This window comes from Thunnus maccoyii, chromosome 10 (assembly GCF_910596095.1).
Source record: "Thunnus maccoyii chromosome 10, fThuMac1.1, whole genome shotgun sequence".
Lineage (NCBI taxonomy): Eukaryota > Metazoa > Chordata > Actinopteri > Scombriformes > Scombridae > Thunnus > Thunnus maccoyii.
The window spans coordinates 14302921-14328360 of NC_056542.1; the positions used below are offsets into that span (position 1 = coordinate 14302921).

At 41.0% G+C, this 25440-nt stretch overlaps 3 protein-coding genes across 14 annotated transcripts in view; 1 reads left to right on the forward strand and 2 right to left on the reverse strand.

Annotated features, from left to right (window-relative positions):
- The window catches only part of fam131bb (family with sequence similarity 131 member Bb), a 52467-nt gene that overhangs the window by 470 nt on the left and 26557 nt on the right, over positions 1-25440 (forward strand). For 2 of the 8 annotated variants that reach the window (XM_042422990.1, XM_042422999.1), the window contains exons 1-2: positions 21118-21205; positions 24118-24220. The gene's annotated coding sequence lies outside the window, so the exon portion shown is untranslated. Of the gene's footprint in view, positions 1-5196; positions 5795-6860; positions 6894-20532; positions 20572-20779; positions 20861-21117; positions 21206-21484; positions 21570-24117; positions 24221-25440 lie in introns of those variants that run through there. The other 6 variants (XM_042422992.1, XM_042422993.1, XM_042422994.1 and 3 more) reach the window with 6 other exon arrangements.
- Positions 114-6851, reverse strand: kel (Kell metallo-endopeptidase (Kell blood group)). The gene is made up of 18 exons (XM_042422910.1): positions 6496-6851; positions 4976-5279; positions 4593-4892; positions 4318-4439; positions 3798-3956; positions 3631-3702; positions 3346-3534; positions 3093-3253; positions 2892-2994; positions 2710-2805; positions 2522-2608; positions 2363-2440; positions 1470-1576; positions 1295-1384; positions 1136-1203; positions 854-1014; positions 661-750; positions 114-567 (listed from the first exon to the last, which is right to left on the reverse strand). Exons 1-18 carry the CDS (start codon positions 6529-6531, stop codon positions 421-423), a joined length of 2370 nt encoding a protein of 789 aa, XP_042278844.1. The 5' UTR covers positions 6532-6851; the 3' UTR covers positions 114-420.
- On the reverse strand, positions 7346-22102 carry zyx (zyxin). 5 transcript variants are annotated; one of them, XM_042422938.1, is made up of 10 exons: positions 21818-22102; positions 15154-15389; positions 14249-14511; positions 13274-13369; positions 12039-12611; positions 11604-11745; positions 11045-11214; positions 10438-10616; positions 10041-10161; positions 7346-9637 (listed from the first exon to the last, which is right to left on the reverse strand). In XM_042422938.1, exons 2-10 carry the CDS (start codon positions 15374-15376, stop codon positions 9524-9526), a joined length of 1881 nt encoding a protein of 626 aa, XP_042278872.1. In that variant the 5' UTR covers positions 15377-15389; positions 21818-22102; the 3' UTR covers positions 7346-9523. The 5 variants fall into 5 exon arrangements, with proteins under 5 accessions (XP_042278872.1, XP_042278874.1, XP_042278877.1 ...); XM_042422940.1 differs by lacking the exon at positions 21818-22102 and adding an exon at positions 21132-21322; XM_042422943.1 differs by lacking the exon at positions 21818-22102 and adding an exon at positions 21009-21123.

The following is a 25440-nucleotide window of genomic DNA, read 5'->3' on the forward strand; positions in this document are numbered from 1 at the left end:
CAGCTTTTCAAATAATTTCATCCGTGTAGCACCTTTCATTCAAAAAAATGCAGCTCAAAGTGCTTTACAACAAAAGAAATTATATGCACCAAGTGCTTCACATGAAAAAAAGACATAAAATGAACATAAAAACATGAAATTGTACATAAATGTTTATTCTATTTATTTCATATAAATAAAATAAGAATATTACATCTAATACTAAACCTCTTGTGCAATTAATGGAACATGCAAACACATCTTAACAATAATAAGGCTCATACAAAAACAGTTTCTTGGCTTGTACATAGCCAACTGCAGGTAGTCTTCCCATAAATTTTTGTTTATTTGCAACATGCCAACATACACAGTGTGCTTACTTAACTTCTACCGCACAATCCAGAATATTCAGAAACAAAAAACATCCTGTTGGTCGCCTATTCAGCATCTTTTTAATAACTCCTGCTGGGTTTTATTAGGGCACTCTAGGCTTGTAGGACACAGGTGAGATTTGGCACAAATGGCTGTGATCAAGAAGGACGGCTCCAAGGGCATGAATTTACTGTATGGGTCAGAGTCACAGTTAACCTGCGGGGAGGGAATAAATTGAAAGATGTGGTACCAGGCGTAAAGAGGAAATGAGATTAAAAAAAACTGAAAGAGATAATAAAAACACAGTACCTGAGAAAAAGATGTGAGAAACAGACGAGTGTGTGAGAATCCTAAGATGGAAGTGTCACCCGGGTGGTTCTTTAGACTCTGGTGATAAGCCTGAGGAGTAAAGGGTGGACAAAATGTGGATGAGTGTAATGTTGTTGTCACACACACACTCACACACACACACACACACAAAAGCCTGAAGATGGCTTCTCACCTGCAATGCTATCTTCAGTGCAGAATACTGCACCCACACCTCCTGCTGCTGTGCTGCTGAGAGAGAAAACGCTCCAACTCCCCCTGCTTTCTCTGTCACAGTGAGGTAGTGAGTCCACACGCATTCCCCCACAGCATGCACCGACTCACTCTGAGAGTAAACTACAACACAACAGAGACACTGATATGATATCACAGTAAACACTCTATAGATGGAGCAGAGAAGACATTATTTATATAGAAACCTAAACATTTAAATTTGACAAATATGAGCTTCTCTTACTGTCAGGCAGAAGCAGGTGGAGGATATCTTTGGCAATGAGGAAACCCAGTGCACCATAATTCATAGCTCTGTTTAAAATAAGTAAAGTGTTTACTATGATGGTCAATAATTGGTACAATATGTAAAACTCTTACCGCTGCATGCTATTGTATACTTTACCTGGGATAGGTAGCATGGAAGAGATGAGGGACAAACATTCCCATTGGAAAGATGAGCTCATTACCTCGGAGAAATGGTGTGATAGACAAACTAAAAGGAATGAGAAAACATAATATATTAATACATGCTCGGGAATCCATATTCTGTAACTTTCAGATCTAAAGCAGACACTTACACGTCAGCTGCCTCATCCTGCCCAGTCAAGAGTTTAGTGCGTCTCTTCTGCCACACGGACAGTAGCTGGACGTAGTTGGAGAAGAAACTATGTTCGCTGACTGACACCTGAAATTGTACAGGTTGTGGAGTGAGTGGTGTTTCCAGCTGTAACTGCTCTTTGCAGTTGCAAATATAAAACAGCTGTACTCCTAGGTTTTCATTGTTGAGCGCCTCTGAAATCACGTTGACTATTTCTATTCTCTCATTGAATACTGAGGTAGTGATGAATAAAAGATAAGTTTGAGTTGGTGGTCAAAAACTTAAAACCAAAATATATACTTAGATTTCTGTCCATTTTCATTAAATGCATTAAGACAGATAATCTCTATTGTTAAATGGGTTTAACTTAGGTTGGTAGATTTAAACCCTCTGGGAAAAAAAAAAGTTTAATCGTTGGCCTTTAGAGCTGCAACTAATGATTATTTTCATTATCAATTAATCTGCCAATTATTTTCTTGATTAGTCGATTAATGTAAAGTGAAATGTTGAAAAATATTGAAAAAATGGCATTCACAATTCCTCAAAGGCCGCGTTGATGTCTTAAAATTGGTTGTTTTGTCTGACTAACAGTCTAAAATGTTAACATATATTTAATAAACTTCCATAAATGAAAAAGAAAAACAGCAAATCTTCACATTTGAGAAGTTGGGACCATCAAACGTTTGGCATTTTTGCTTGAAAAATGACTGAAATGATTAATCAATTATCAAAAATAGTTGCCAATTAATTTTCTGACAATTGACTAATCAGTTAATCGACTAATCATTGCAGCTTTACTGGGCTTTATCAGGAATGAGCCTAATATCTTCATTACACCTAGTTTATTAGAGCCATTGGAGGTCAGTGATGTACCTCAGAAAAAAGCAGGTCGAGCTCGGCTTCATCAGCGATCTCCTCTGTAGTCCAGAGTCTTGGAATTCGAGACTGAACCTGGAGGCAGAGAGGCCCTAATCAATATCAAAATGCAGTTTCAAAGAGAGAAGTACAACAACAATCCTTGCTGCACGTTACCTGTTCCATAGACGTCTGATCTGTCCAATTGAGTTCATGTAATTCGGACTTGAGGGAGGAAAAAATGTTTTGAATAATCTCCTCTGCCTGTTGAACAACAAAAGTCTTCAGTACACTTTCATATCAGCCTTATTAATTTAATCTCTACTGAACTCATACTGTCCCAAACCCCCCTGATGTCCCCTCACCTCTCTGTGTGCCGACCTGTCTCTGAGAAGGTGTGTGAGAACCGAGTCAAATCCTCTCTCAGTTTCCAACACACAGTGTTTCCAGCGAGGAACTGCCTGGAGCGAGAAAGATTTGACTCAAACAAACCAACTCATAGGTCACATTTATTTAGAGAATACTGAAGCTCATGGTGTTTCCTCACCTTTTCAGAGTTACCCGGAGCCACGGTTTCAGAAAATCTGGAGTCCATGGCCGGCATCAGGGTGTGCAGCAGATTTAGGACCATATAAGTATGAAGGGAAGTACTGAGTGGAATCAAAGCAGGCAGGAAAGGGTCAGAAACAACAAACAGAAAAGGTCTACGGATGTTTGATTGTGGGTTGATCCGTGTCACTTACAGTACCTGGCGCTCAGCTCGTGCCTGTTCAGCCATTTGGTAATGATGCGGGACATTTGCACAATGTAGGGTAGGTTATGCAGAAAGATGTGATCGTCTTCAGTGAGGTGGAGCGGATGGAAAGCAGCCTGCAGACAACCCAACCAATCAATGGCAGGGGCCTGGCTCTGTGGGCACGCACACATTATATAAATATGAATCATTACAGTGGTTTCAAGCACAGTACATGTGTGTAGTGACAGCCTCCCCTCTCCTGTACCTGTAGCTCTTTGATGGTCATGCGCTGATAGAGCTGTCCTTTTGACAGGCGATAGGGCAGAGGTGCAGCAGCCACAGCGAGCTCAGAGGACAGAGAGATGAACATCCCCACATGGATCATGCTGGTGCTGGATGGGGACCCCAGCAGGGCCAGGTACCTCTGGCATGATGCTAAGAACGGACGTAGCGTCTAGATGAAAAGACAGGAGGATGCATTAGTGGGATGGAAGAACATCGCACATTTCATATAAATATATAGATCAACAGATGATTGACTGTCATTTACCTGAGTTTTAGCTTGAGACTTCTGCGTCTTGCTGTTCCATTCAATCGGGATCAACAGGTCTGGCTGATCAATCTGTTGACAAAGATTCTTCGGTTAATGCAACGGCACAAAGCTGCTTTACCATGACGGAATTTAAGAAATACCAAATGATGCTAATTGATACTGGCCTGTATGTATTTTTTGGTTGTCCCGTTGGCAGATTCATTTGGGTCTTTGCCAGCATAAAGGTTGAAGAATGGAAAGGTGGCGTAGTCTCTCATTAGCAGGCTCAAGGTGGAGTTGAAGTCAGTCTGATTCCACTGGCCTGATACTGCCCAACCTCCAAGCTGCATATATATAGAGAGAGAGAAAGAGGTGGGGAAGAAAGACAATGAGGATGGTTAGAAACAAGAAAAAATGTGACCCTCACAAATAATGCATCTCCTATGTGAGACAATAAGCAACAAACATATAAAGGTGTGGTCGCTAATTTTATGCGGAATAGGAAAATCACACATTACTACTTATAATTGTAACACCGCCTTTTGGGCAACCAATCTAATTTTAAAAAACACTGCTATATCAGCAGTCGGATGCATCATTTCTCCATGTTTTGCCTGAGATGCTGTGTATGAAGTGAAAGGCGATCATTTCTTTGGGGATTTATCAGCTCAAAGCCTACATTTTAAGGACATATAATTATCTCACTTTCTGGATGAGTGTGAGGAAGGGCTCTGCTCCAGCACTCTCTATGGATATGGTGTCCAAACAGGAACGGTAGAATCCTTTGGCCTTCTGCACTGCTGAATTAGTCGTCCTGTCATTGGATTCTGACAGATACATACAGGAAAACACAATTGATATCATACAATAAAGTGACATGCTTTGTAATACACCAATGTGATTAGATTAAACAATACAAAAAAGCACTTTGATATACATTAGAGACCATTTTTAATAAAAATGTGGCAGCAGACTCCTACCCAAAATCTCCCTGAGATACTGCAGCAGCACATTTTTTCTGTTTAGTATTTTCCCCTCTCTCAGTCCTCTGTCTTCTCTCTCCTCACTTTGTCTTCTCCTCTTTGCCCACACGGCCTTTTCCCTCTGGTTCTGTGGATGTCCGGGGATGCCGTGCCCTCTTTGCCTCCCCCCATTGTCTGGTGAAAATCTGTCAGATCCACATGAGAACAAGAAGTAGTCACAGGGCTGCGTGAAGGGATCAGCAGACATGGAGAGATGGGCTGAGGCCCTTTGACAGGCTTGGGAGAGACATGGAGTCACTGCAGGAAAGAGTGAGAGAAGAGTTAGGCAAAATGACAAATTCTGAATTTATTGTGCATGTTGTATTTCTCTAGAGACCTACCGGCGCCTTCCTGGTTATAACTTCCACTTTGGAGATTATGATGCATGTAGTAAATCAGTCCCAGAATGGCAGCAAACAAGCAGAACATCGAAAAGAGGAGAGAGAGAAGCCTTTGACGTTTTATCCACAGTGGTTTGGCTTCTTCACTGAGCTGGTGCTCAGGGTTAGACTCAAACTCTAGTTGATGAAGCTCAGGCTGGAGCTGAGCTTGTTGCTGGGCCTCTGAAGGATCTTGGGTGGGGAGTGGCAGCTGAAGCCCCTTCTCAGGTTCTGGCTGTGACGATGGTTGGACTGATAGCTGAGGCTGGAAGTGAGTAAGTGAAACAAGAACATAAGTAGATCAACTGTAACAACAAATATACTTCTTATGTGGTTGCTTCAGTAATGTTTACTGGTGCAGATGTTAGTATGAAAGATGTAGCCAACTGTTTCCAAACTTTTTGGCTTGTTACCCTTTATATCCAAGAAATGCCCACTCACAATCCCTCGTCACAGGTTGCATATTTAAAGTATGTGTGAGCTGTAAGCTGTTAAATCTTAGAGTGATGTTCTCTTTTGAGGGTGTATCAGTCCTGAAGGGGTGAAAATCTCCAATATTTTGCAATAAAAAAACAAAGATATGGGAAACTATTTAACAAATCTTTGTGTAATAGTTTGTTTTCCTTCTTCTTCCCTAACTTGTTAATCATCCGGCAACCACGTGGGGGATCCTGACCACACTGACATGGATGAATAACTCAAAAATGACCAGTGAATAGAGCTATTTTATCATGAACCTACCTTCACACAAATGTCACCATCCATCAGACACATAAAAAAGTGAGTACAAAAGTGTGATTTGCAACTGGGCTCATCCATTCATGCGGCCCACAACATCTACAGGGCTCAACAGTGATTACTGACACCCCAAAATCCCCTTCTCATCCACCTCTCCCAGCACAACATCCACAATATAACATCTAATCAGCAGGTACAGCTGAAGTCACTGCTCTACAAAATGCTTCAATTCAGTTTCTGAATGAAACTATAGTGATCAAACATTACCAAGAGCTGTCACATGATGTGAATATTCATGTTTCAAGTTTTAATAAAGGCAAACATGACACTAGGTTAAACTGCTTAAATGTATACTCGCGTATCTTCACTGATATGTGATCAAATATAACTTTACAGTTACTGAGTGACACAAATGATAATGTAACGGGTGCTGATCAGCTGCTTGTCTATGTATGTTTTCTCTTACTCAAAGTTTCCACTATTACTGGAAAAATGCTGACAAAAATTATCAGTTTGCATTTTGGGATCCAACACAGTGGGCAGGATAATGTGAACAAACTGCAGATTTAACTCAATGACCTCAAAACCACATAACTTGAATTATATCATTTTCTAGAAGCATGGATGCCTCTGCCCCAATTTCCAGCTACTAAAACATTCACAGTAACCTCATTGCCATGTGAACACAGTCAACAGAGCTTCATAACAACATGGTCAGCTTTTTATTTTTGTGAAGATCCTACCTCAAGCTCTATTGGAGTGTCACTCATTCTTAGCATATGGACGTCTTTCTCTGTTTCTCTCCAACGTGTTACATCCTCTGTGTTTTACATTTGACGTTTTACATGTGCTGCCTCCTCCTTCTCCGTCAAGCAGCTGTCATCTCAGCTCTCTATCTCTTTTCATCACTCACTTGTCTCCTCATCTGACGCTGATAAAAAAAAAACTCCTAGCAAGCTACGTCTTACTCTCCTCTCCAGACCCCTGATGGTCAATCTAGGTTTTACTCTGGAACATGCATGGGGGGGGGGTTTGTGGTTTGTGAACTGAGGACAAACTCAACATGAAGACTCTAACTCTTTGTTTTCTAAATCCCTCCTGTCTGCAGAGTCAAAGGCATGAAAACAAAAGGCTGAGGCTGGTAAGTTAAGGCCAACAAATTGTTTTTTGCTTATACATTGTTACATTGAATTGAATGAGGACAAACTCTTCCTGGAAAGTAAACACTCTCAGATGCATACGCACACATGTCCGCTGTCGTCATTATCAGTGCAACACATGGCTGGCAACAACTGATAGAGCAGTTTGGCGTCCTGGAGGTCGTCTAACAGTGTAGCACATCATTGAGAGTCTGGGAGGAAACACGTTTCATGGATGTCACATGGAGGCAGACCAGAAAAAAACATGGTGGCACAAACAAATATGACAAACTCTTAATTGTGTGCAACTTTATACTCAGTGGCTACTTACAGTATATTATAAACACTACTTAATGTGTTGTGTGTGTTCAGAACTATGAAATGCATGTTGACAGTTGAGAAAGCAGACGAAAAACTTTTGGTATTTAGCATTTCATTTATTTATTTGCTTATCTTTTGATACAGCCAAAGGGGTGGGGGGTGGGGCTAAATAATGTTTTTTTTTTAAACATATACACATTCACACATATCAAACAGGAATTTATAAAAAAGTTATATGAAAAGACAAGGCATCTGCATGTAATACAATGGGACAAAACACAACATAACACCAGATAAATGCAACTGTGAGAGCATCATCACAGATATATTATCACATGGTGATGAAAAAGGCAGGGCCACAGAGGTGGAGTAGTTGGTGCAAAGAAAAAAAGGAGACATAATACTAGGAGAAATGCCACCACCACCACCTACACAGCTACAAAGCTAGCATGCAATGCTGAATCACTATTGCCATGTTTTGTTAGTCATTCTGGTGTTATACCGCACCAGGCTCAATGCAAGCACGAGTAACAATAGTTCTCTTATTGAGGAATGAATTTCTGTGGCTGTAAACCAGGCTCAATTAAAAGGGAACATTGGAATACAATAGTGGAGAAGGCACATCGCCAGGTTAACAATGAAAACATATAATCGTTAGCATTTATCAATGAAATACAGTACAGTAAGATAAGAATAAAACAGTATATAACTGACATGAACAGACTAAAGTAAAGTTAAGATGAATAATGGAAAGAATAGTGGTATTTACTGTAACAATAGAAGAGATTCAAGACCAAAATATTGGACTCAAATACAAAAAATGATGTAAAACATACGTTAATGTCAAGACATTGAATCCCATTTTACTATTTTATTAATCTAAATCTTGCCAACAGCTGTGAAATATTTGGTCACAATATTTTAACATCAGTTACCTAAAGCTCAAAGCTAATGCCTCTACTGGTCTAATATCCTGCTGTCAGAGCAGGTTTCTTTAGTACTGATACTCATGTAACCTAAATACTTAATAAAAAAAGGTCCATAAATTACATTATGTAAAGCGAGAGATTCCAAGATAATGCATATCAAAAACTACTATTATGTTTCTAGATGGTGCCTACTTTTAAATTTTATCATGTGCAGCGTCTTGAGAGTCAAAGTGACACTAAAAAAGATATTTCAATTCACTATGGAACTGTGCAACGATCACATATTAGGTCCTGTTTTCAGCCATGCAGCTGATGCTTTTAACTACACTGTTTTTAAATTATGAGATCCCTGGATTGGAATCTGTGCTGGCAAATCTGTGCTTGTCTGTTTGTTCATAATTTGTGCATTCAGAAAGCATGCATCTAAAAATACTTAACACTGTTAAATCAGCTCTAAACTATCTTTTTGTTGTTGAGAAAAACAAGTTTGATTTTTGTTTTAATCTTGTCCTTATATGGATGATCTGATAAGGAAAGTAACAAGACATAATTTAATGCATGCCTGTAAATCATCAGATTCACATCACAAAAGACTAAGAGTAACATTCACTGTTTTTATCTAATTTTGCAGTCACGTTATAGCCCTAAATGACTTTAAAATGCTATCAGAGTAGAATGGCTGATGGAAAGCACTTTCTAGGCAGGAAAGCATCATCAACCATGCTTGCAGGCACAACAACTGCCAGAGTGTTACAAGATGTTCTCTACCCACAGCCTACTGGAGTGGTGAAATCTGAGGAATGGTCAAATGGGAGGTTCCTGATACTCATCACCCTATGGCAATAATTGATCTCTGTAGCGTCAATACAATTATGGTGCTCATAGGGAGAGAGACAAGCAGTGAAAGTTTTAAGATGGATATATCTTAGTACATGGTGCCAGTCACAATACTGAGGCAAACAATAAAGAAAGGCAACTTTATATTCCTCAGATTGCTCTTTTGACCAAGCTGTTCTTGTGCAAGTTATGCTGAGCTTTTAGCGTAAACATTGAATTGGCACAAAAAAAAAAGAAAATGCTCTAGCGCACAAATAAGGCTAGATGAGAAACTGGAGAATCAGAGTTTAGAAATAAAAAAAATGAGGGGAGTTTATGTCAGTGCAGAACATTACCTCTGCACTAAAGTGATTTGAACAAAGACGCGGGAATACTACACTGTATCTGCATGCAAACATACCTTTTTCACACAGCACATTCACACTCACACCTGCGCACATATACTGAATAAAGCCCTGTTGCAAAGGCAAAACGGCAGCTGAATGAATCCTGTGCTTTTTGGATTTGGTTCATAGTTAAACTGAGTGACGGACGCTTCCCATCAATCACTGCGCGGCCCGCTTGGCTCGCTGGGTGTGGCACTTCATACACAGGATCTTACCATCCAACGGATAGCAGCCATTTTCATCCGCTTCTATGGAGAGGGGGCGAGCACAGTCCTGCAGAATCAATAAATACATTTATTTATTAGCATTGGGACACTTCTTGGAGAGTGCTGAATAGACTGTATGATGTACACTCACTGAGCACTTAATCATTATTGATGCTCAGCTCAGTATTGCTCTCTTTATGTATGTCATTGAGGTGGACAAAATATTAGGAACACTTTTCAATATAATGCACTCCAGCACACCACCACCCACTGTAACCTCAAAAATAAACATAAAGTAGAATTATCACCTTTCTGACAATATCAGAAAAACGGAATATGTATATGCTTCAAAAAGTAGAATTTATGGCAGAGTTGTTGTATTGGATTACATTAGATTGGACAGGTGTTCCTAATAAAATGCTTAATGAGTGTAAGTTTTGATACAATTTTGTGTTTAGAAAATGTCTCACCTCGCAACGGTAACACTTGAGATGGAAGTTCTTGTCGAGAGCCACCACTCTGACTGTCTCTTCGCTGCCTGGAGCTGGAATAATGGGCTCGTTACAGCTCACACACAGAGGGGAGAAACGCCTGAAATAGAGAGGTGGAAAGATGCACTTCAGTCACATTTCTCATACATTCACTAAAGTCAACGTATTCTAATGAAGCCAAAATAAATTTGTTACTTTTGGTTGTGTTGACCAGTAATAGTGGAGGTTAATCCCTTAAATCTAATTATTTTATCCATATTTTATTACCAGGAGATGTACAAATTTTCAGTTAATCGAAAGCGAGAACTGTTGATGCTCAGTTCAATGGTGTATTTTTCTTATACAGAATAGAGATGTATTTTCTTTTTGTATCCACCTGTGGTAATCCTGGACACAGTAGGGGTTGTTGTTGTCATCGGTGATGAAGGGCGCCCCCTCAAGTACACAGGAGCAGGTGCTGCAGCGGAAACACTGGGCGTGGAAACACTGGCCCACCGCCTTCAGCACACGGTCTGTGATCCTCTCCCCACATCGGGAACACACTGCCAGGGAACTCTGAGGAGAACAGAAGGAAAAATATCACATGGTATATTCACTGTGTCAACATTGTTCGGCACATTCTGCACGGTTTAAGTATTTACTGAACATTTGAAATGACCCTTGTAACAGTGGAAGAACTTCCTTTTCACTAAAAAAAACACATGACTATGTCAACATGTTAGTTGTAGCTACATTAAAAGTTATAATAATAAAATGTTTCAGTGTAGAGCAACTTTCCGTTATGTGTGAGCTAACTGTAATGTTTAGACAATGTCTCCTTACGAAATCAATTCCATGGGAAAATGAGGAGCACAGAATTACATATTAGAGTAATTGTGCAGTGACTATCAACTCCAAACTTAATATTTTTAATCATTTCACATACTGAATTTACAAACTTCATATGTAATATGAACAATTCAAATTTTCAAATGTCTCCTTACCATGTAGCAGTCCTCACACTGAGGTGAGCCATCCCTGTCATAGAACTGCATGCCCTGCAGGGGGCGATGGCAGCTCATGCAACAGAAGCAGTTGGAGTGGAAGAGTTTATCCATGGCCCTCACCGCCGGTTGAGTACGGGACAGAGCCTCACCGCACTTCCCACAAACCTCTGAAAGGGGGATGGATAGAGAGAGAGAAAGGGCTGAAAGGAGTGAAATATACAAACAAAACTATTCATATATACAGGCTTCTTCCTGCTCTACTCTGCTTGTGTTAATTCTCTGTCACTCTTATCTGTAAGTTGCATAGCGGGCCAGGATTGACTTCCAAACAAAATCCTGCTCGTAAGTACACGTCTTAAGAGATTCAAGGTGAACGCAGAAAAACTTCCTCTGTTCGGCAGATGAATTTAAAAACAAACTCTGCACATGCATAATTCTGTACAGTGAAGGTACATGTGAAGTAACAATAAGCAAAACACATTTTTAACTGGAGGGGAGATTTAATTTCACCATGAATATTACAGCCACCACTGTGTTTATATGCGTGTATGTGTACCTGTGGGAGGGGAGGTGATGACAGGTGCATGTTTGTCCATATCTTTAATGAAGTCCTTGGTCATTCTCTCCAGCTCCTCCACTTCCCTCATGTTCAGAGGGACGCCTCCACCTGGGATAGCAACTGGGCCAGGGGGTGAGGGCTGCTCACACACACACACACACGCACACACAAAACACATACAGAGACACAGCCATTTGTACACATATATGCATTATTTACATGTTTTCATACTTGCATGCCTAGAGGGTACTTTGTCATTTACGACTGAGTAGGTGGTCTTTGAAAACATGGGTAGTGCATGTCCAGAAATGCATAATTCTTATAGGTTGACTATAAACTAAATTATTTGTGCTTCCTGTGCCTGTCCACTGTACACTCAACGCAAAAAGTCTCTTAGTAACTTAAAAAAAAAAAAAAAAAGCTTGAACGTACCGTGGATGAAGGGGGAGATTTCATTGGCTGGTTAAAAGAGGAGGGTGGAGATGTCATCATCTTGGGTTGAGGAGGAGGCACAGCTGCAGGAGGGTTTTGGTTCACATTCACCTGATTGGTAAAGGGAGAACTTTTTATGTGACTTGGGGCCTGGGTGGCGGCCATGTTGCTTGGTGGAGTAGGAGGTGCAGGAGGAGCTGCTGGAGGAGGAGGTAAAGAGCTGGTGGCTGAAGGATAGGAAGGTTTTGGTGCAACATTGATTGGGGTGGTGTTCTGGTTCAGGTTTTGGTTCAGTTTTTGTGCCAGGGAGGCTGCAGAAGTTGATGTTCTTCCCCCGAAACCAGACTTGGGTGCCACAGCTGGGGCCTTGGCGAACGGCTGAGCAGCAGCGTTCGGTGAGGAGTTGTGATTGGCGTGTCGGTTCGTTCTGGCTTTGAGCTCTTCCGCCCAGGGCGCAGGAGGCGGGCGGTCTCCCATCTCAGGAGGTGGGAGGAAGGAGAGGGATGGTTTTGGAGCTGTTGGGGGAGGAGCTGGTGGCTTGGGTGCTGGTGCTGAAGAATACTGGCTTGGTAACTGAGGACACAAAAACAGTAACATTAGCAATAAAATGATCTGTACACAGATTCCTTTACCTCAAAACACAGCAGACAGAAACATAAACTTTATATTTACAATCAACTATAATTCAACAGGGGGAAGTTAACATCTAGCATACAACACTGCACACTGAAATGCTGCAAGCAGGGACATTTATTGTACTGAATGAGGTACTTTGATTAAAGTAAACATTGGAAGCGCTCCACAGTTTGAGCTTATCAGAAGTGCTTCGTCTTTTTGACATTTATTTTGCGGTTTGGAGCAAACATTATTCTGCCCTGATCTGGTACCTCCCTGTTGGATAAGAACACTCTCCATTTATGGGCCTCTAACTGGGTCTCTGGCAGCACACTCTGGCTTCATCACACTCTCATACTCTCCACTCACTTGTGTGTTCATCCCTCTCTCTGCAAGTGTCTCTTCTCGCAGTGTGAATCACCAGCTACCTCGCGTGCTGTTTTCTCTTTTAGTCTTGTCTTATCATTGAGCTTTCAACCTGAAAAGGTTGATGAATGGAGGCTAATGAAACCAATATGGCATCTCTCCAAACTATTTCCACTGACCTGCCTTTTTTTATTTCTTTTCTTTCCTTTCCTGTCATATTTTTTTTCTACACCCCACCCATCCATGTTTTGTACCTTGGGGTTGAAAGGTCCTCTGGTCTCCATCTCAGATAACAGGTCAGTCAGAGAGTCAAGCTGTTTATCAAAGCTAGTCTGCTTCTCTACCAGTCTCTGGCAGAGGAAGACAAGAGGACAGAATCACAGGAGGTTCATTAATTCACACACAAATAAAGTGATCACAATGAAGCAAAGGACAGGATGAGCCAAGAATAAAAAAGTGGATGAAGAGGAGAAATTATTACAGACTGTTGATGGACATCAAGACATTTACATATCCGTTCCCACATTCAGACTTTGGTGCTCTCATCTATTACAAAATGCACAATGAAATGTAACCAAACAGTTTAAAAAAAATTCTGTCACTTACACAATTATTTAGAACAGTAACCCAGAATGAAAGAGTGAATGATAAATAAACGTAATGAAGTGATTAATGATGATGATGATGAATAAATGAGTGATATTTTAATTGTATTTCCTTGATTGGAATACAGAAAGTTCAGTTATTTAACTTCCATTTGATTTGTTTTGTTTGCTCAGAAGCATTCGGCATAAACTCAGCAGGAGTAATACTTCCAACACTGTTGTTTTAACTTTATACTTTTCAACATCGGAAAACATCTAATTCCATACATTAAAGCAGTTTGTAGCCTGATAAACCAACTGCAAATAATGTCAACCTACAATAAACATTTACTGCATGTCTAAAAACTATTTCAGTAACATATATAGGGAATAATCCTGTTAGAAGCATGAAACTGGGTATTTTACCCCAGACTAATGCTAATGTAATTTGTGGGAAAATCTCAAAAGACAGCTTTTCCTGAACACACTCCATGAATTCTCTATGGTCCCACAACAATGTCCTACAGTATCCTAACTGATTATTCAATTGTACGTAAAGACGTGTACATGCAAGTGAAAGGAGGAAACATGCAGGCAAGCAAACCGACTCAAGCTTCATTTGGTAAAGAGACTGTCATGACTCACCTGTGGGTTCCCAGCAGCATTGGGAAAGCTGGTACCAGTGGCAGGGAGCGGCGGAGGAGGTGGGGGAGGAGGGGGAGAGGGGCAGGTGGGCAGACAGGCACTCTCCGCAGGGGGGACAGGGAGGGGCACGTCATCTGCTACTGAAGGTGGGGCAGGGAAGGCGGGAGGGGGCGCGTCGGAGGCAGAGGGTGAGAGGTGGCATTCGGGGGGAGGTGCTGGCAAATCATCATCCAGTGGAGGAGGAGGAGGTGGGGGTGGGAAGTCTGACAAAAATGAGGAGGGTTGATTGGTTAAATGCTGTGACAGAAAAGGTTTCTTTACACTCAGTATGTGCTAATCATCCAATCCAATGTCTTTAACAACATCATGAGTTTATGGCAAAAAAACAAACAGGACAGTACAAAAAAACCAAACTGTGTAAAGGATTGTTTGGATATGGAAAGTATGAGAGTATTGGAAGATGTTGGTCACGGGGTAAATTAGAGTCCTGCCTGGTTCCAGAGGTGGGTATCTCTATCCATGTTTTCCATTTGGTGATGTGGTGTGACTGGGTCCGTGAATTAGATCAGCTCAGAGATCTTAAAAATCAATCATGTGGCCTAATTAAGTGCAACTAAGATAAAATGTACTAAGATAAAATAAGAACACATCCAAATTTAGAGGTGTAAGACTGTGTGGCTATTAAGTCTATCTCGCCATTTGACTAACAGCTCAATAAGACTTGAAGAGACTGCCTGTAAGACAACTCATTAGAACCACACGTCTGATGTCTTTGTTTATATATTAAAAACTGTGAAACTCTGCATGCTCTAACTTAAGAAGCAGCAGGGGCGGGAGAAGGGAGAGTTGCTCTCTGTGTGGATACAAATTAATAGCTCACAAAATAGCAGAAGAAATGCAAATACCATCACAGAGCGACGGGGGCGGCGGAGGCAGATCTCCCACTCGTCCAATCACAGCTGTGCCTACTGGTGTCGGTGATGGAGCTGAGGGTGGTGACTGACTTTTGGGCCGTGGCGGCGCCACAGAGGCAAACTTCTTTGGCTGGTTGTAGAAGGACGGGGTGGTGACTTTGAAGTTCAGAGAGGATGTCACCATGAACGGCTTGCTGCTACTGGAGTCCTCCATTTTGTATATTTATCTGCAGATGAACACAAGAAACATTATGAACAACAGTTTGACACCAGACAGAAAAACATGAATTCTCATATGAGTGGCTGGTTTATAACAAAAGGGTACAACACAGATTGCAGTGAAATTCAAACAACTCCAGACTCAGGAGACTTGTTTTCGCACCCCACATGATGGAACCTACATGAATCATGCTGACAAAGGTCAGCAGTGGCTTACATTCCTTGGCAGCGTATGAACGTCGGATCTTTTGCAGGAGAATTAGTGGGGATGACACATCAACAAAACATTTGGCCTGACACAATTCCAAACTACATACTAATTGTAACCAGGTTTTGAGTTTGCACTGTATTCACACTGGTGGAAAGGAGACAAAATCACCTACACAAAAGATGTCAGTAAGCCGACTAAATGTGCTTCATTTCTGAGAACGGCATTGATGGATAATTGTCATATGATGCATTGCAAAATGGAGGCGACATTTCAAGCTGGAAAAATTGTAGATTTACATTTTATTAACCTGGCAGAAACTTAGTCCAAAGCGATGTACAAATGAGTTACAATCAAAGCCACAGGGGAACAAGGAAAAGCTTTGAAGCTTTTAAGAGAACATTTTGCTTTCTTTCTGTAAGTTTCCAACTTTTAAATTGGCAGAAGCGTCTCCAAGTAGCAGTTTGATCGATTCAATCTGCGTATATTGTTTAGCATTTCCTGTTAGTGCAAAACATTAAGTTTTATATTAACTGCCAAAACAGTGCACTATGCTGATTGGTACCTACTGCGTACTTTACAAGAGGTACACAGCTGTCCTGACCCCTTAAGTCTCAAGTAAAACTAATTAAAATGGAGGTTTATTGTGGCTCATGGTATCTCTTAAAATGTAGTTTGGACTATTTGTGGATTCAGTGAAATAGAAACATAACAAAAGAAAACAACCACAAGGCATTCTGAAAATCCAGCGTTACTATATCCTTTAAAACACAAAAGCCTTAGCAAATGGTCTACAGAGGAATAAGAGAAGAGTGTGTAAAAAATTCCTTAGGCCATGTATGCAGAGCAGACACAGTGGCACTCCCAAATGCCAGAGACAATTTACAATATCTAATTCGTGGCTGTTTACAGCGACATAAAAACACAGCGATACCGAGGTTTGCTAGAGAGAGACCAGTCGTAACCAGGGACGATAACAACTATCATAACATTTTCATGTGAGGTACGTCAAAACGAGGGTGAGCTCAAATATTTACCTCACACATGCAGATGGTTAAACAAATGTTGACGTTACTTCAGTGTCTCTACCGAGATTCCTCACAAAGTCTCAATACATTTCCCTGAAGACCACCGGCCCTGGACGTGACCTTTAGTCAAAACCATGGTTGCTCATTCTGACCCCCAAACACACACATCTGTACACACACTGACTGTCTTACTTTTGAACTCACACACTGTTGCTATTTAACAAATTATTCCACCCTGAAGCTGTGAAGTAGTTAAATATTTCCAATAATAATCATGACTAGAACTGTGGCAATGATTAAAGCACAAACATGTGGATAATTTATGCAGCCTTTAACAGGTTGTAAAGGATAAATGTCACACAGCCATAGTCTGTAACAGAATGAGCTGCAGGTGATGAAAAAGCATGCATTAGTATGTTAATTAAGTTACCATGGTATCCTCTATATAGTAATGTAATTGATATTACATTATAGCTCTTACATTCACCTTTCTTTACTCTTAAAACGTATGTCCCCTGTGCAAAACGCTGACTAGTTACCGACCATAACTCTCCAAAAGCCACATTTGTTTGCAGTGTGGGATAAAACGAAAAGTATTAATCGTTTTCTTTACTTGGATACACTTGAGATAGCATTTGGGAAAAACAACCTTTACAGGAATGGATCAAGTTTGACAGAGCCTTGAAAATTTATTATTGTAAACTGAGCCTTGCTGACAAAAGAAGCTAAATCAACCAAGAAGTTTGAGTTTTTCATCCTCATTCCTCTTTGTTGGGACACACAGGCAAAGCTTCAAGTTCTGACAAGACAAAAAAAAAATCCCTTAGAGCTCATGAAATATCTCTGGTGCTCATGACATCACCAAAATAAAAAAGCAATGCGACATTTTCTCTCTTCTGCTTTTTAGTTCAGCTTCCTTAAAAGCTTGATTTATTAATGTTAAACGCTTTTATCCATATATGTCCTGGCCATGGCTATGATGATGCATGTGGAGGTGTCAACTGTTTGCATTGTGTCATAAGACATGTCATTATGAATCACTGATGCGGAAAACCTCTTACCAACACACCAGTTTAACCTCACAGTGCCATAATTCATCCTTTGTCAGAGCACTAGTTATGCATTTTCATCACTTAGCTCTCTATATATTTATATGTATAGCGTGCTTGTAAGAGTATGTATGTTTCATCATGCACAATACTTAGGTAAGAGAATATTTTTCACACATTTAGACAAATAACAGTTAAATGTGGTAATGTTGTCATAGCATTCCAATGTTACTAGACAACATTATGACTGGGGGAATAAGGACCGATGATACATCTGACTACAACAGCACTATGGATTGATTATAGCAATCTGCACAGTCAGCTATGCCCTGACAAGACACAACTACTTTCAACCATCTGTCTCACCAAAGAGGTTACAAAAAGCAGTGGGTAAAACTCGTTCTCAGACTCTCTTAGCTCCATTTTACTAGCTCACTGCATGAATCATCAGTCATCAATATCTGCACCAATAGCAAAAGAAAATAACAAACCAAAGTAAAGAAAGAAAGGACAGTTGTTATTCGTGATGTATAAAATAGCTGGCAACTCATTAACCAAGTATCAAGGCCTACTTCAAGCTGAATTGAGAGGACTCTTACTGCAAAAACAGATCAACTTGTTGTGGTCAGGACGATAAACCTCTTGGCGTCAAATGAGACTTGTGCGTCTGAATATCAACAGCGTAGCTACTCTAAACAGAACACTTGGGTCTATTATGGCTTTCTAAAAAGGGGTGCTTGACAAGGTCGCTGTGATTTAGTCTTTTCATTGCAGTACTTAAGCTACTTTGTCTCTAAGAGACAATATGCAATAGTCCTCTCAATTATTCAACAGTAATGATAACTCATGGTCGGTCTCCATCTGTTCCTTGATACAGTCCTGAGGGATTTAAAACGGTGAGATCAGCTCCATACTCAGCCCCAAATCTATCTTGAAACCTGATCCTTGTGATGAGAGAGACCCTCGGCTGTGGAGGAAATTTGGCACTAAAGCTCAATGACATCACCTTTTCAGCTTTTGTTTTTTTTTGTTTTCCTCCAATCATCTTCTCTCTCTGTTTCCTCCATGTTTCCTTGCTCGTCTTTATTCTTATTCCCTTGATGAGAGCCTGATTGACTGTCTGCAGTTGTGTCTTTTTACTTTGATGTACAGACTTGTGATCTGTGGCACACCACAATCGTTTTATCTCTTTTATTTTTGCGCTTCCCTCAACCTCTCATTCATCTCTTCCACCACTTGAACTGAATGACATCACTTGAGGCTGCGTTTAATCATTTCTATTTTACAGCTATGATGGAAGATGTCATCTAGTAGCCTTTAGCTAAGGCCCAAGCATAAATCATATACTGTACTTTGAGGGTTTTAAACTTAATATAAACTCCACATGGCTGAACAGCTTTGACAGGCTGTAAAATTGGTTCTCAACCCTGATTTGGTTAATACAGGGCAGCGAGTTAGTTTTCATTCTATCTTATCTGATTTACTCATGAGATTGGGGGTGAATGCAATTAGCCTAACTAAACAACCTTGCGGGATATAAAAACTAGCAGAGCTGTGGCACTCATCGACGTGTTTGGAGAACCACTGCCCTGGAAACCGAGAGGCTACTTATAGACTTGAAACAAGGGCTTGAGACTCAGCGTTTTAAGTCCCATATGGGCTATTAAAGAGTGCAAACAAACAAAAGCAAAACTAAGCTCTTTTGTGGCACACTTTATATTATCTCTGTGTTTTGTCTGTTGACAGTTTCACTTGAACACCCTGTCTCCTCTGAGAGCACAGACTACGTGATGCAGTAAGCTGTTAAGGAGAAGTTTAACGCATTTTTCAAAAGGAAAACTATTTAACTCAGCAGTGGTTCATTGCCTTGTGGTTATAGAGGAAGTAAATTTGATTTTTATACTGTGCTACTGCCTCTTAAAAGGTCTTATAAGGAAGAGTTGTAGCATGGTGCCTCATTGAACTAAAGTCCTTTGCCTCTAAAAAAGCAAATAAAAAAAATTAAAATGTGTGGGCACAGTAATTCTTCACAAAGTTATGCAGAGAACCTGAATTTCTGATAATACTTCTAGTAATTTTTTCCATGTCTGGTCAGTCATTGTATCAGTGACTAGTGTGTTGTTGATGAAACTCTCTATTGTTCTGATGTTAATAGCACACCCAGTTTCTGGGAAAGCGTGTCTGGGCCGAGGGTCACTAATGCGGGGACAAACAACCCTTTTGAGTCCAATCTTACAGGTCACTGGACATTCATTGAGCACCAGTGTTATGCTCCCTCTCAGGCCGCAGTTAGATGAATAATTGAACGGGCAACATTTCAAAATTGGTAATGACATCAGCCAGTGGGCTCCTCACCCAAACAGCCTTGCCTCCCAGCACTAACATAGCGTGATGTAGGCCAAAGAAAAGTCATAAGATAGAGAATTAGTCATGCAGTGATTTAAGGCAAAGAGATGCCTGAAAATAGCTTGTGTGTCTTGACATGCAGAGGCTACAATTAAGGATTCCCCAGTCATACAGGAAAGTGAGCAGCCATTCACAGAACATCTTCATTCCTAAATCTTAATATACCTCTCAAATTTACTGAGGCATCAGTGACCATAATCCTAGTCTTCTCATACAGAAGCACCACACTAACCTCAGACTAACTCACGGCAGAGCCTTCTCGCATTAAGTTACAGCAGTGTGGCATTGGGATGAGGCTCTCTCCTCCTATCCAGCTTAGCTGATGAGAGAGCAAACTAGAAAAACAATGCACAGCTGTGCGGCAAAAGCATTTATTCACATTACATTACATTCTTAAAGTTGTAGTAATCTAGACCCAGTTTCTCAATAATCTCCCAACATCCCTCAGTAGAGCACAGAGCTGTGGCGTAGCTTCTCCTCTCACATGAGACCAAACTAGGTATGTATAAAGGCTATTTACTAGTGAAGACATTTATACTTATAGGCCTCCTCAATATGGGCCCAGCACAACAGAAAAACGTGCCGATAAAACAATTTGATAACAGATTTCTATTTCCTTGACCCTATCAATACTGTACCTTGGTACTGCAATCACCTTGGCAACCGATTGATTAGACAGGGTTAGCCACTGCTTTGACAGCTGGCAGCAAAAATGAGTCACAAGCACAGTATAAGAAAGAAACGCAGTTAGGTTAATTAATAATCACCCTTCATCGTTATCTAGCCAGGTAAAGTATGAGGAAAACGATGGTTTTCTTAGCTAAAGCTGGCCAGCACGGCTTACGTTGCGTTACATTCCAGCTACGTTATCTTAGGTGGCTAAACGTTAATGACGTATACATTAACCGTTAGCCAACAGTAGTGTATTCAACGTACCACATATAAGGTTCGAATAGCGTTAGCTTTGTCTTTGTCCGTCAACCCGAGTTTGACCAGCTTTCCGCAAACGTTGGCTCTCAATTTCAAACCGCTGTCAACTGAATGACAACTGCCACTCACCTGCAAGTCTGAACAAACAGCCACCTTTTTGTGATAAACGTCGCCTCTCTTGCGTATCATCAATCACGCCAACGGTAATGTTAGCCTAGCTTCAGTGGACCACTCGCACACACCCCTACCTAACACACCTAACGCTATAAGCTTCGGTCAGTCAGCAGGTTTGGGTGGCGAAAGGGACTAACGCCGCCCCGTTTTTGGTCTTACCTCATATGGTTTCCCTTAACTGTGCTGACACCAACTTTAATAATTTAGCCAGCGCACTACTGCATTGCTAGCTAGCCTAGCTTAGTCAACTTTTTGGCTGGGCTTCCTGTAAGAGCTTCCGCATAGCCCACTCCTTATCGTCGGTGTCCATCAGCTGGTGTAGCAACCTTAAGTATACATTCACGGTGATCTCCTGATCAGACAGGCAAACGACGAACCACCACCCACCGAGAGGTATCTTTCAACCAGAGTATGCAGTAGTTTTATTATGCCATAGCCTATAAAATGCTGCCATATGACAGACTGTCTTAAAGATGTTAACAACAGCCCCCCATCAGTGATGATCAGTGCTGTAGTTGATATATCATCATACTTGCATTGACAAAAGACTTTACCTTATTAGGTAACCTGTAGCAATCTGCCCTAAAAAAGTACCACCTCTTCCTATTAATCCTGATTCACTACAGATGAAAATTACTTACCCTGTTAATACAGCTGCAGTGCAGTGTGGCTCTCCCTTTTACTTCCCCCTCTTCCTTTTGTTCTTCTTTTTCTCTAGTTTCAAGCTGAGTAATAAGAGTTGTCTGTAATGGTAACTTCTCTTTCTCTCTTCCCCTCTCCAGCTATTAGACCCTCCCCCTGTGCTTTTCAGACTGGAAAAGGAATGACACCATCCTTCCAAACAAGTTCTTTCTCGTTTAACTTTGGCTGAGGAGTTGTGTATTACAATGTAAACAGCACCTCTCTCTCCCTCTCTCTCTCTTTCTCTCTCTCTCTCTCTCTTTCTATGTGTGTGTGTTTCTGTGTGTGTATGTGTGTGTGCTCATAAACTGCCCAGTCAGACCCCTCCTCCTCCTCCTCCCGCTCTCTTTTCTCTCTGGATTCTTGCAGCATTCTTCATTCAATGACATCAACCCTGTTGCCTCTCCTTGTAAGGTCAGACTGAGGGAATGAGGGAGCGAGAGGGAGGGAGAGATAATGGGGCAAGAGGCTTGATTAGATACAGACGTTAAAAGCAGTCAGGGGTTTTAACGCAAGGAGGTTCAACAGCTCAAGAAAGTATGTTCAAACAGGACTGCCCCGTGGAATAAGTTGGCAGTTTATTCTTTTATGTACCTCCAGAGAAAAATGACAAGATTAGTTTTATGCCTCTTGTTCACTTGCCTCAAAAAGCAAGGCTGACGATCAGAATAGAAATGCATTTTTGCATTTGGTATGCTGCCCCATTGTTATTTTCTTTGCACTAAGGAAGTAAACATGCAAGGACCTGGATTGCTTCTATATGCATTATTACTACATTTAATTATAGAGAGTAATTACATTTTATGGCTCTTTCTCAAGTTTTATATGTTGTGTGTCCTGATAGTACAGATGTGAGTGCCATCAACATGGTGTTACCCCGGAAAATGACACATCCCATCCTGCATATCAACCACTTTTATGATATAATATCTTTTTATGTCTCACCCACACACAACACACACATGCACACACCCTCGGGGAATCACGTAGCCCGCACCTTTGAGTCATATCACAGTTTCAGGTTCAGTCATTGGTTGAACACTGCAAGAAATCTCTCTTGACATGACTTTTATCGAGTCTTTGAACATTTATTTGAACATTTATTTGCTATTTATTAAAACATTTATTTTACATTTATTAAAACATTTATTTTACATTTATTAAAACATTTAAAAATTTTACATATAGAAGTGTTTACATTTTCATTTGAATATATAATGTACAGTAAAAGAGACTATTTCACCTGTTCTTAAGGCAAACCAACTCAAGATTTCAACAGAATCAACTAATACCTGGTGGTTAAACTGAAAAATAACCGGCAACTACTTTAATAATTGATTGATCCTTTAAGTCAGTTTTCAAGCTAAAATACAGTTTCTCAATTGTGAGACTTTGCTGCTTTTCTTTGTCTTATAATGAACTGAATATCTTTAGGTTTTGCATTGTTGGCCGGACAAAACAATTTGATGACGTCAACTGGGGGTTTAGGAAATTTTGAAAAATGTGTAATTTTCTACTACTTTATGATAATTTTATAGGCCAAAGGATGGATCGATTAACTGAGAAAATAATCAACAGATTAAACAATAATGAACATCAATGTTTTTTGCATACCTATCTGCGTTGTTTCAACATATTCATAGATAAACAGGAAACACAGCATTGAAAACAGTTGCATTTATCTCTCTCAACTGTTAGAAGTTTTTCTTTTCTTTATGAGACAAAATAACATGTCAAAATTCTCTCCAGTGACACCAAGTGTGTACCGTATGGTCTGACTCATATCACCTCAGTGAGATTGCCTCTAGCTCACAGATCACCATATGACATACAGATTGAGACACAGCAGAGTTGCACTTGATTCACGTTGTGAACCCATTGGCAAACTCTCGACTGGTTTCTACTACATGCAAACCTCTGTGCAGTAGCTGTTGTGTAACCTGTTGCTGCCAGACTCATGCCTGTGAACTACAGGGAGTGGCCATTGGGGTCTTTGATAGCCTATTGTCCCGCAAGGAATGTTTCCAGTCTCTCCCCACTTCCACTGGGACAAAAAAATGTGTCAAATTTCCACTTCGAGCTTTCCAAAGGAACTCTGGTGCTGGGCAGGGGAAAAAAAGTTCACCCTATCCGGGCTCATGTTTTACAGTTGGTCTGTTTGTCGTTCCAAATTCCAGTTCATGAGCTTTCTGTTTGACCAGTGAGGTGAGTGAGGAAGCTGAGGTGACACAATGTGTGACGCTCTTCTGCCCTTTTTCAGCCAGCTGCAAACACTGGGCGGTGCCACCATGGTGACTGAAATTGTGAAAGTTGTGATCAGGCAGAGAGAAGGCAGCCCTGGGGTCCAGTCAGTCAGTCTGGAGGTAAGACAAAAAGAGAAAAAAAAAAAAAACAGGAGGCCGTCAGAATCAGAGCCAGACAGCCTGGAATGCAGCCAAACCTTGGAATGAACAGTTCCTCTCCCCTCCCTCCCCGAAGTGCCATATTTCTCTCTCTCTCTCTTTAATTCTGCATTTTTTTCTGTCCACACATACAGTCACACACACACACACACACACACACACCACTTTTTCCTCCCCTGATCCCTCCATTTCTCAGTCTGCCCTCCATAGGCTGCACTTTTATTTCCCTTCCCATCTTTCTTTCCGCTCCTCCCTCTTCACCTCCTGCCGCTCATGTGAGTCAGTACCTGCTCATAATATCTCTGTGCTCAGAGTTAATATCCTGATCTTGGATCATTTCCGACCTGCACTGTGGCATAGTCTCTCTCCCTGTCTTCCTCTCTCTCCCCCTCTCTCTCTCTCTCTGGAAACATTCATTTTCTCAACAAAGGAAAAGTAGGAAGCCACTTGAATGAAAGGTAAATGTTTTTAAGCGCTCACACCCAAGTAAATGCATTTTAAAGGTGTAGCACTCAAGGCACATTACTTGTGCTCCATATCAGTAGTTAAAAACGTTCACTTTTTTATTGCATTGTGTCCATCTTTCCTCTGTTGATGTATTATTGGCGCCTTTTCTACAAAATCATATACAAATCTTCTCACATCAGTAACAAAAACCATTTAGCCGTCAAGCAGAAATTCCAGGCGTACTTCAGACGGGATGAGGACCTGCAGAACATGGTCTCTTCACTCAGCACTCAGAGGGAAAAATCTCTCTGCTGCCAAACTGGCTTCCATTCAGAGCTGGCGTCAGACTGCATTGCTCGCTCCTTCCAGCAGATGTCAGACTGATACACATGACCGTGCCGTTCGCAGCCAGACTGAGGTGCCTAGAGGGAAGAAGATTCCCCTCCAGAATCTCTGACAGCAAGCAAATCCACATCAGTTAGGAATTAGATAAAAGACAGGTGGCTGTGCAAAGTGGAAGCACATAGATATTGGCATGGCTCTTAAAAGAGACTGATGTTGAGGAGAATAGGCAGGAAAAACAAGCCGGACACAGAGCCATCTCTGAGGATAAACAGTGCAGCGGTGGTGGTCTAGACGAGGAGGGCTGGAGCAGAAGAGAATGTAGGGTAATTGCAGGAGAGAAGGAAAGAGAATTGTAAATAATAGAGGAGAGTTGGGAACTCCTCATACGC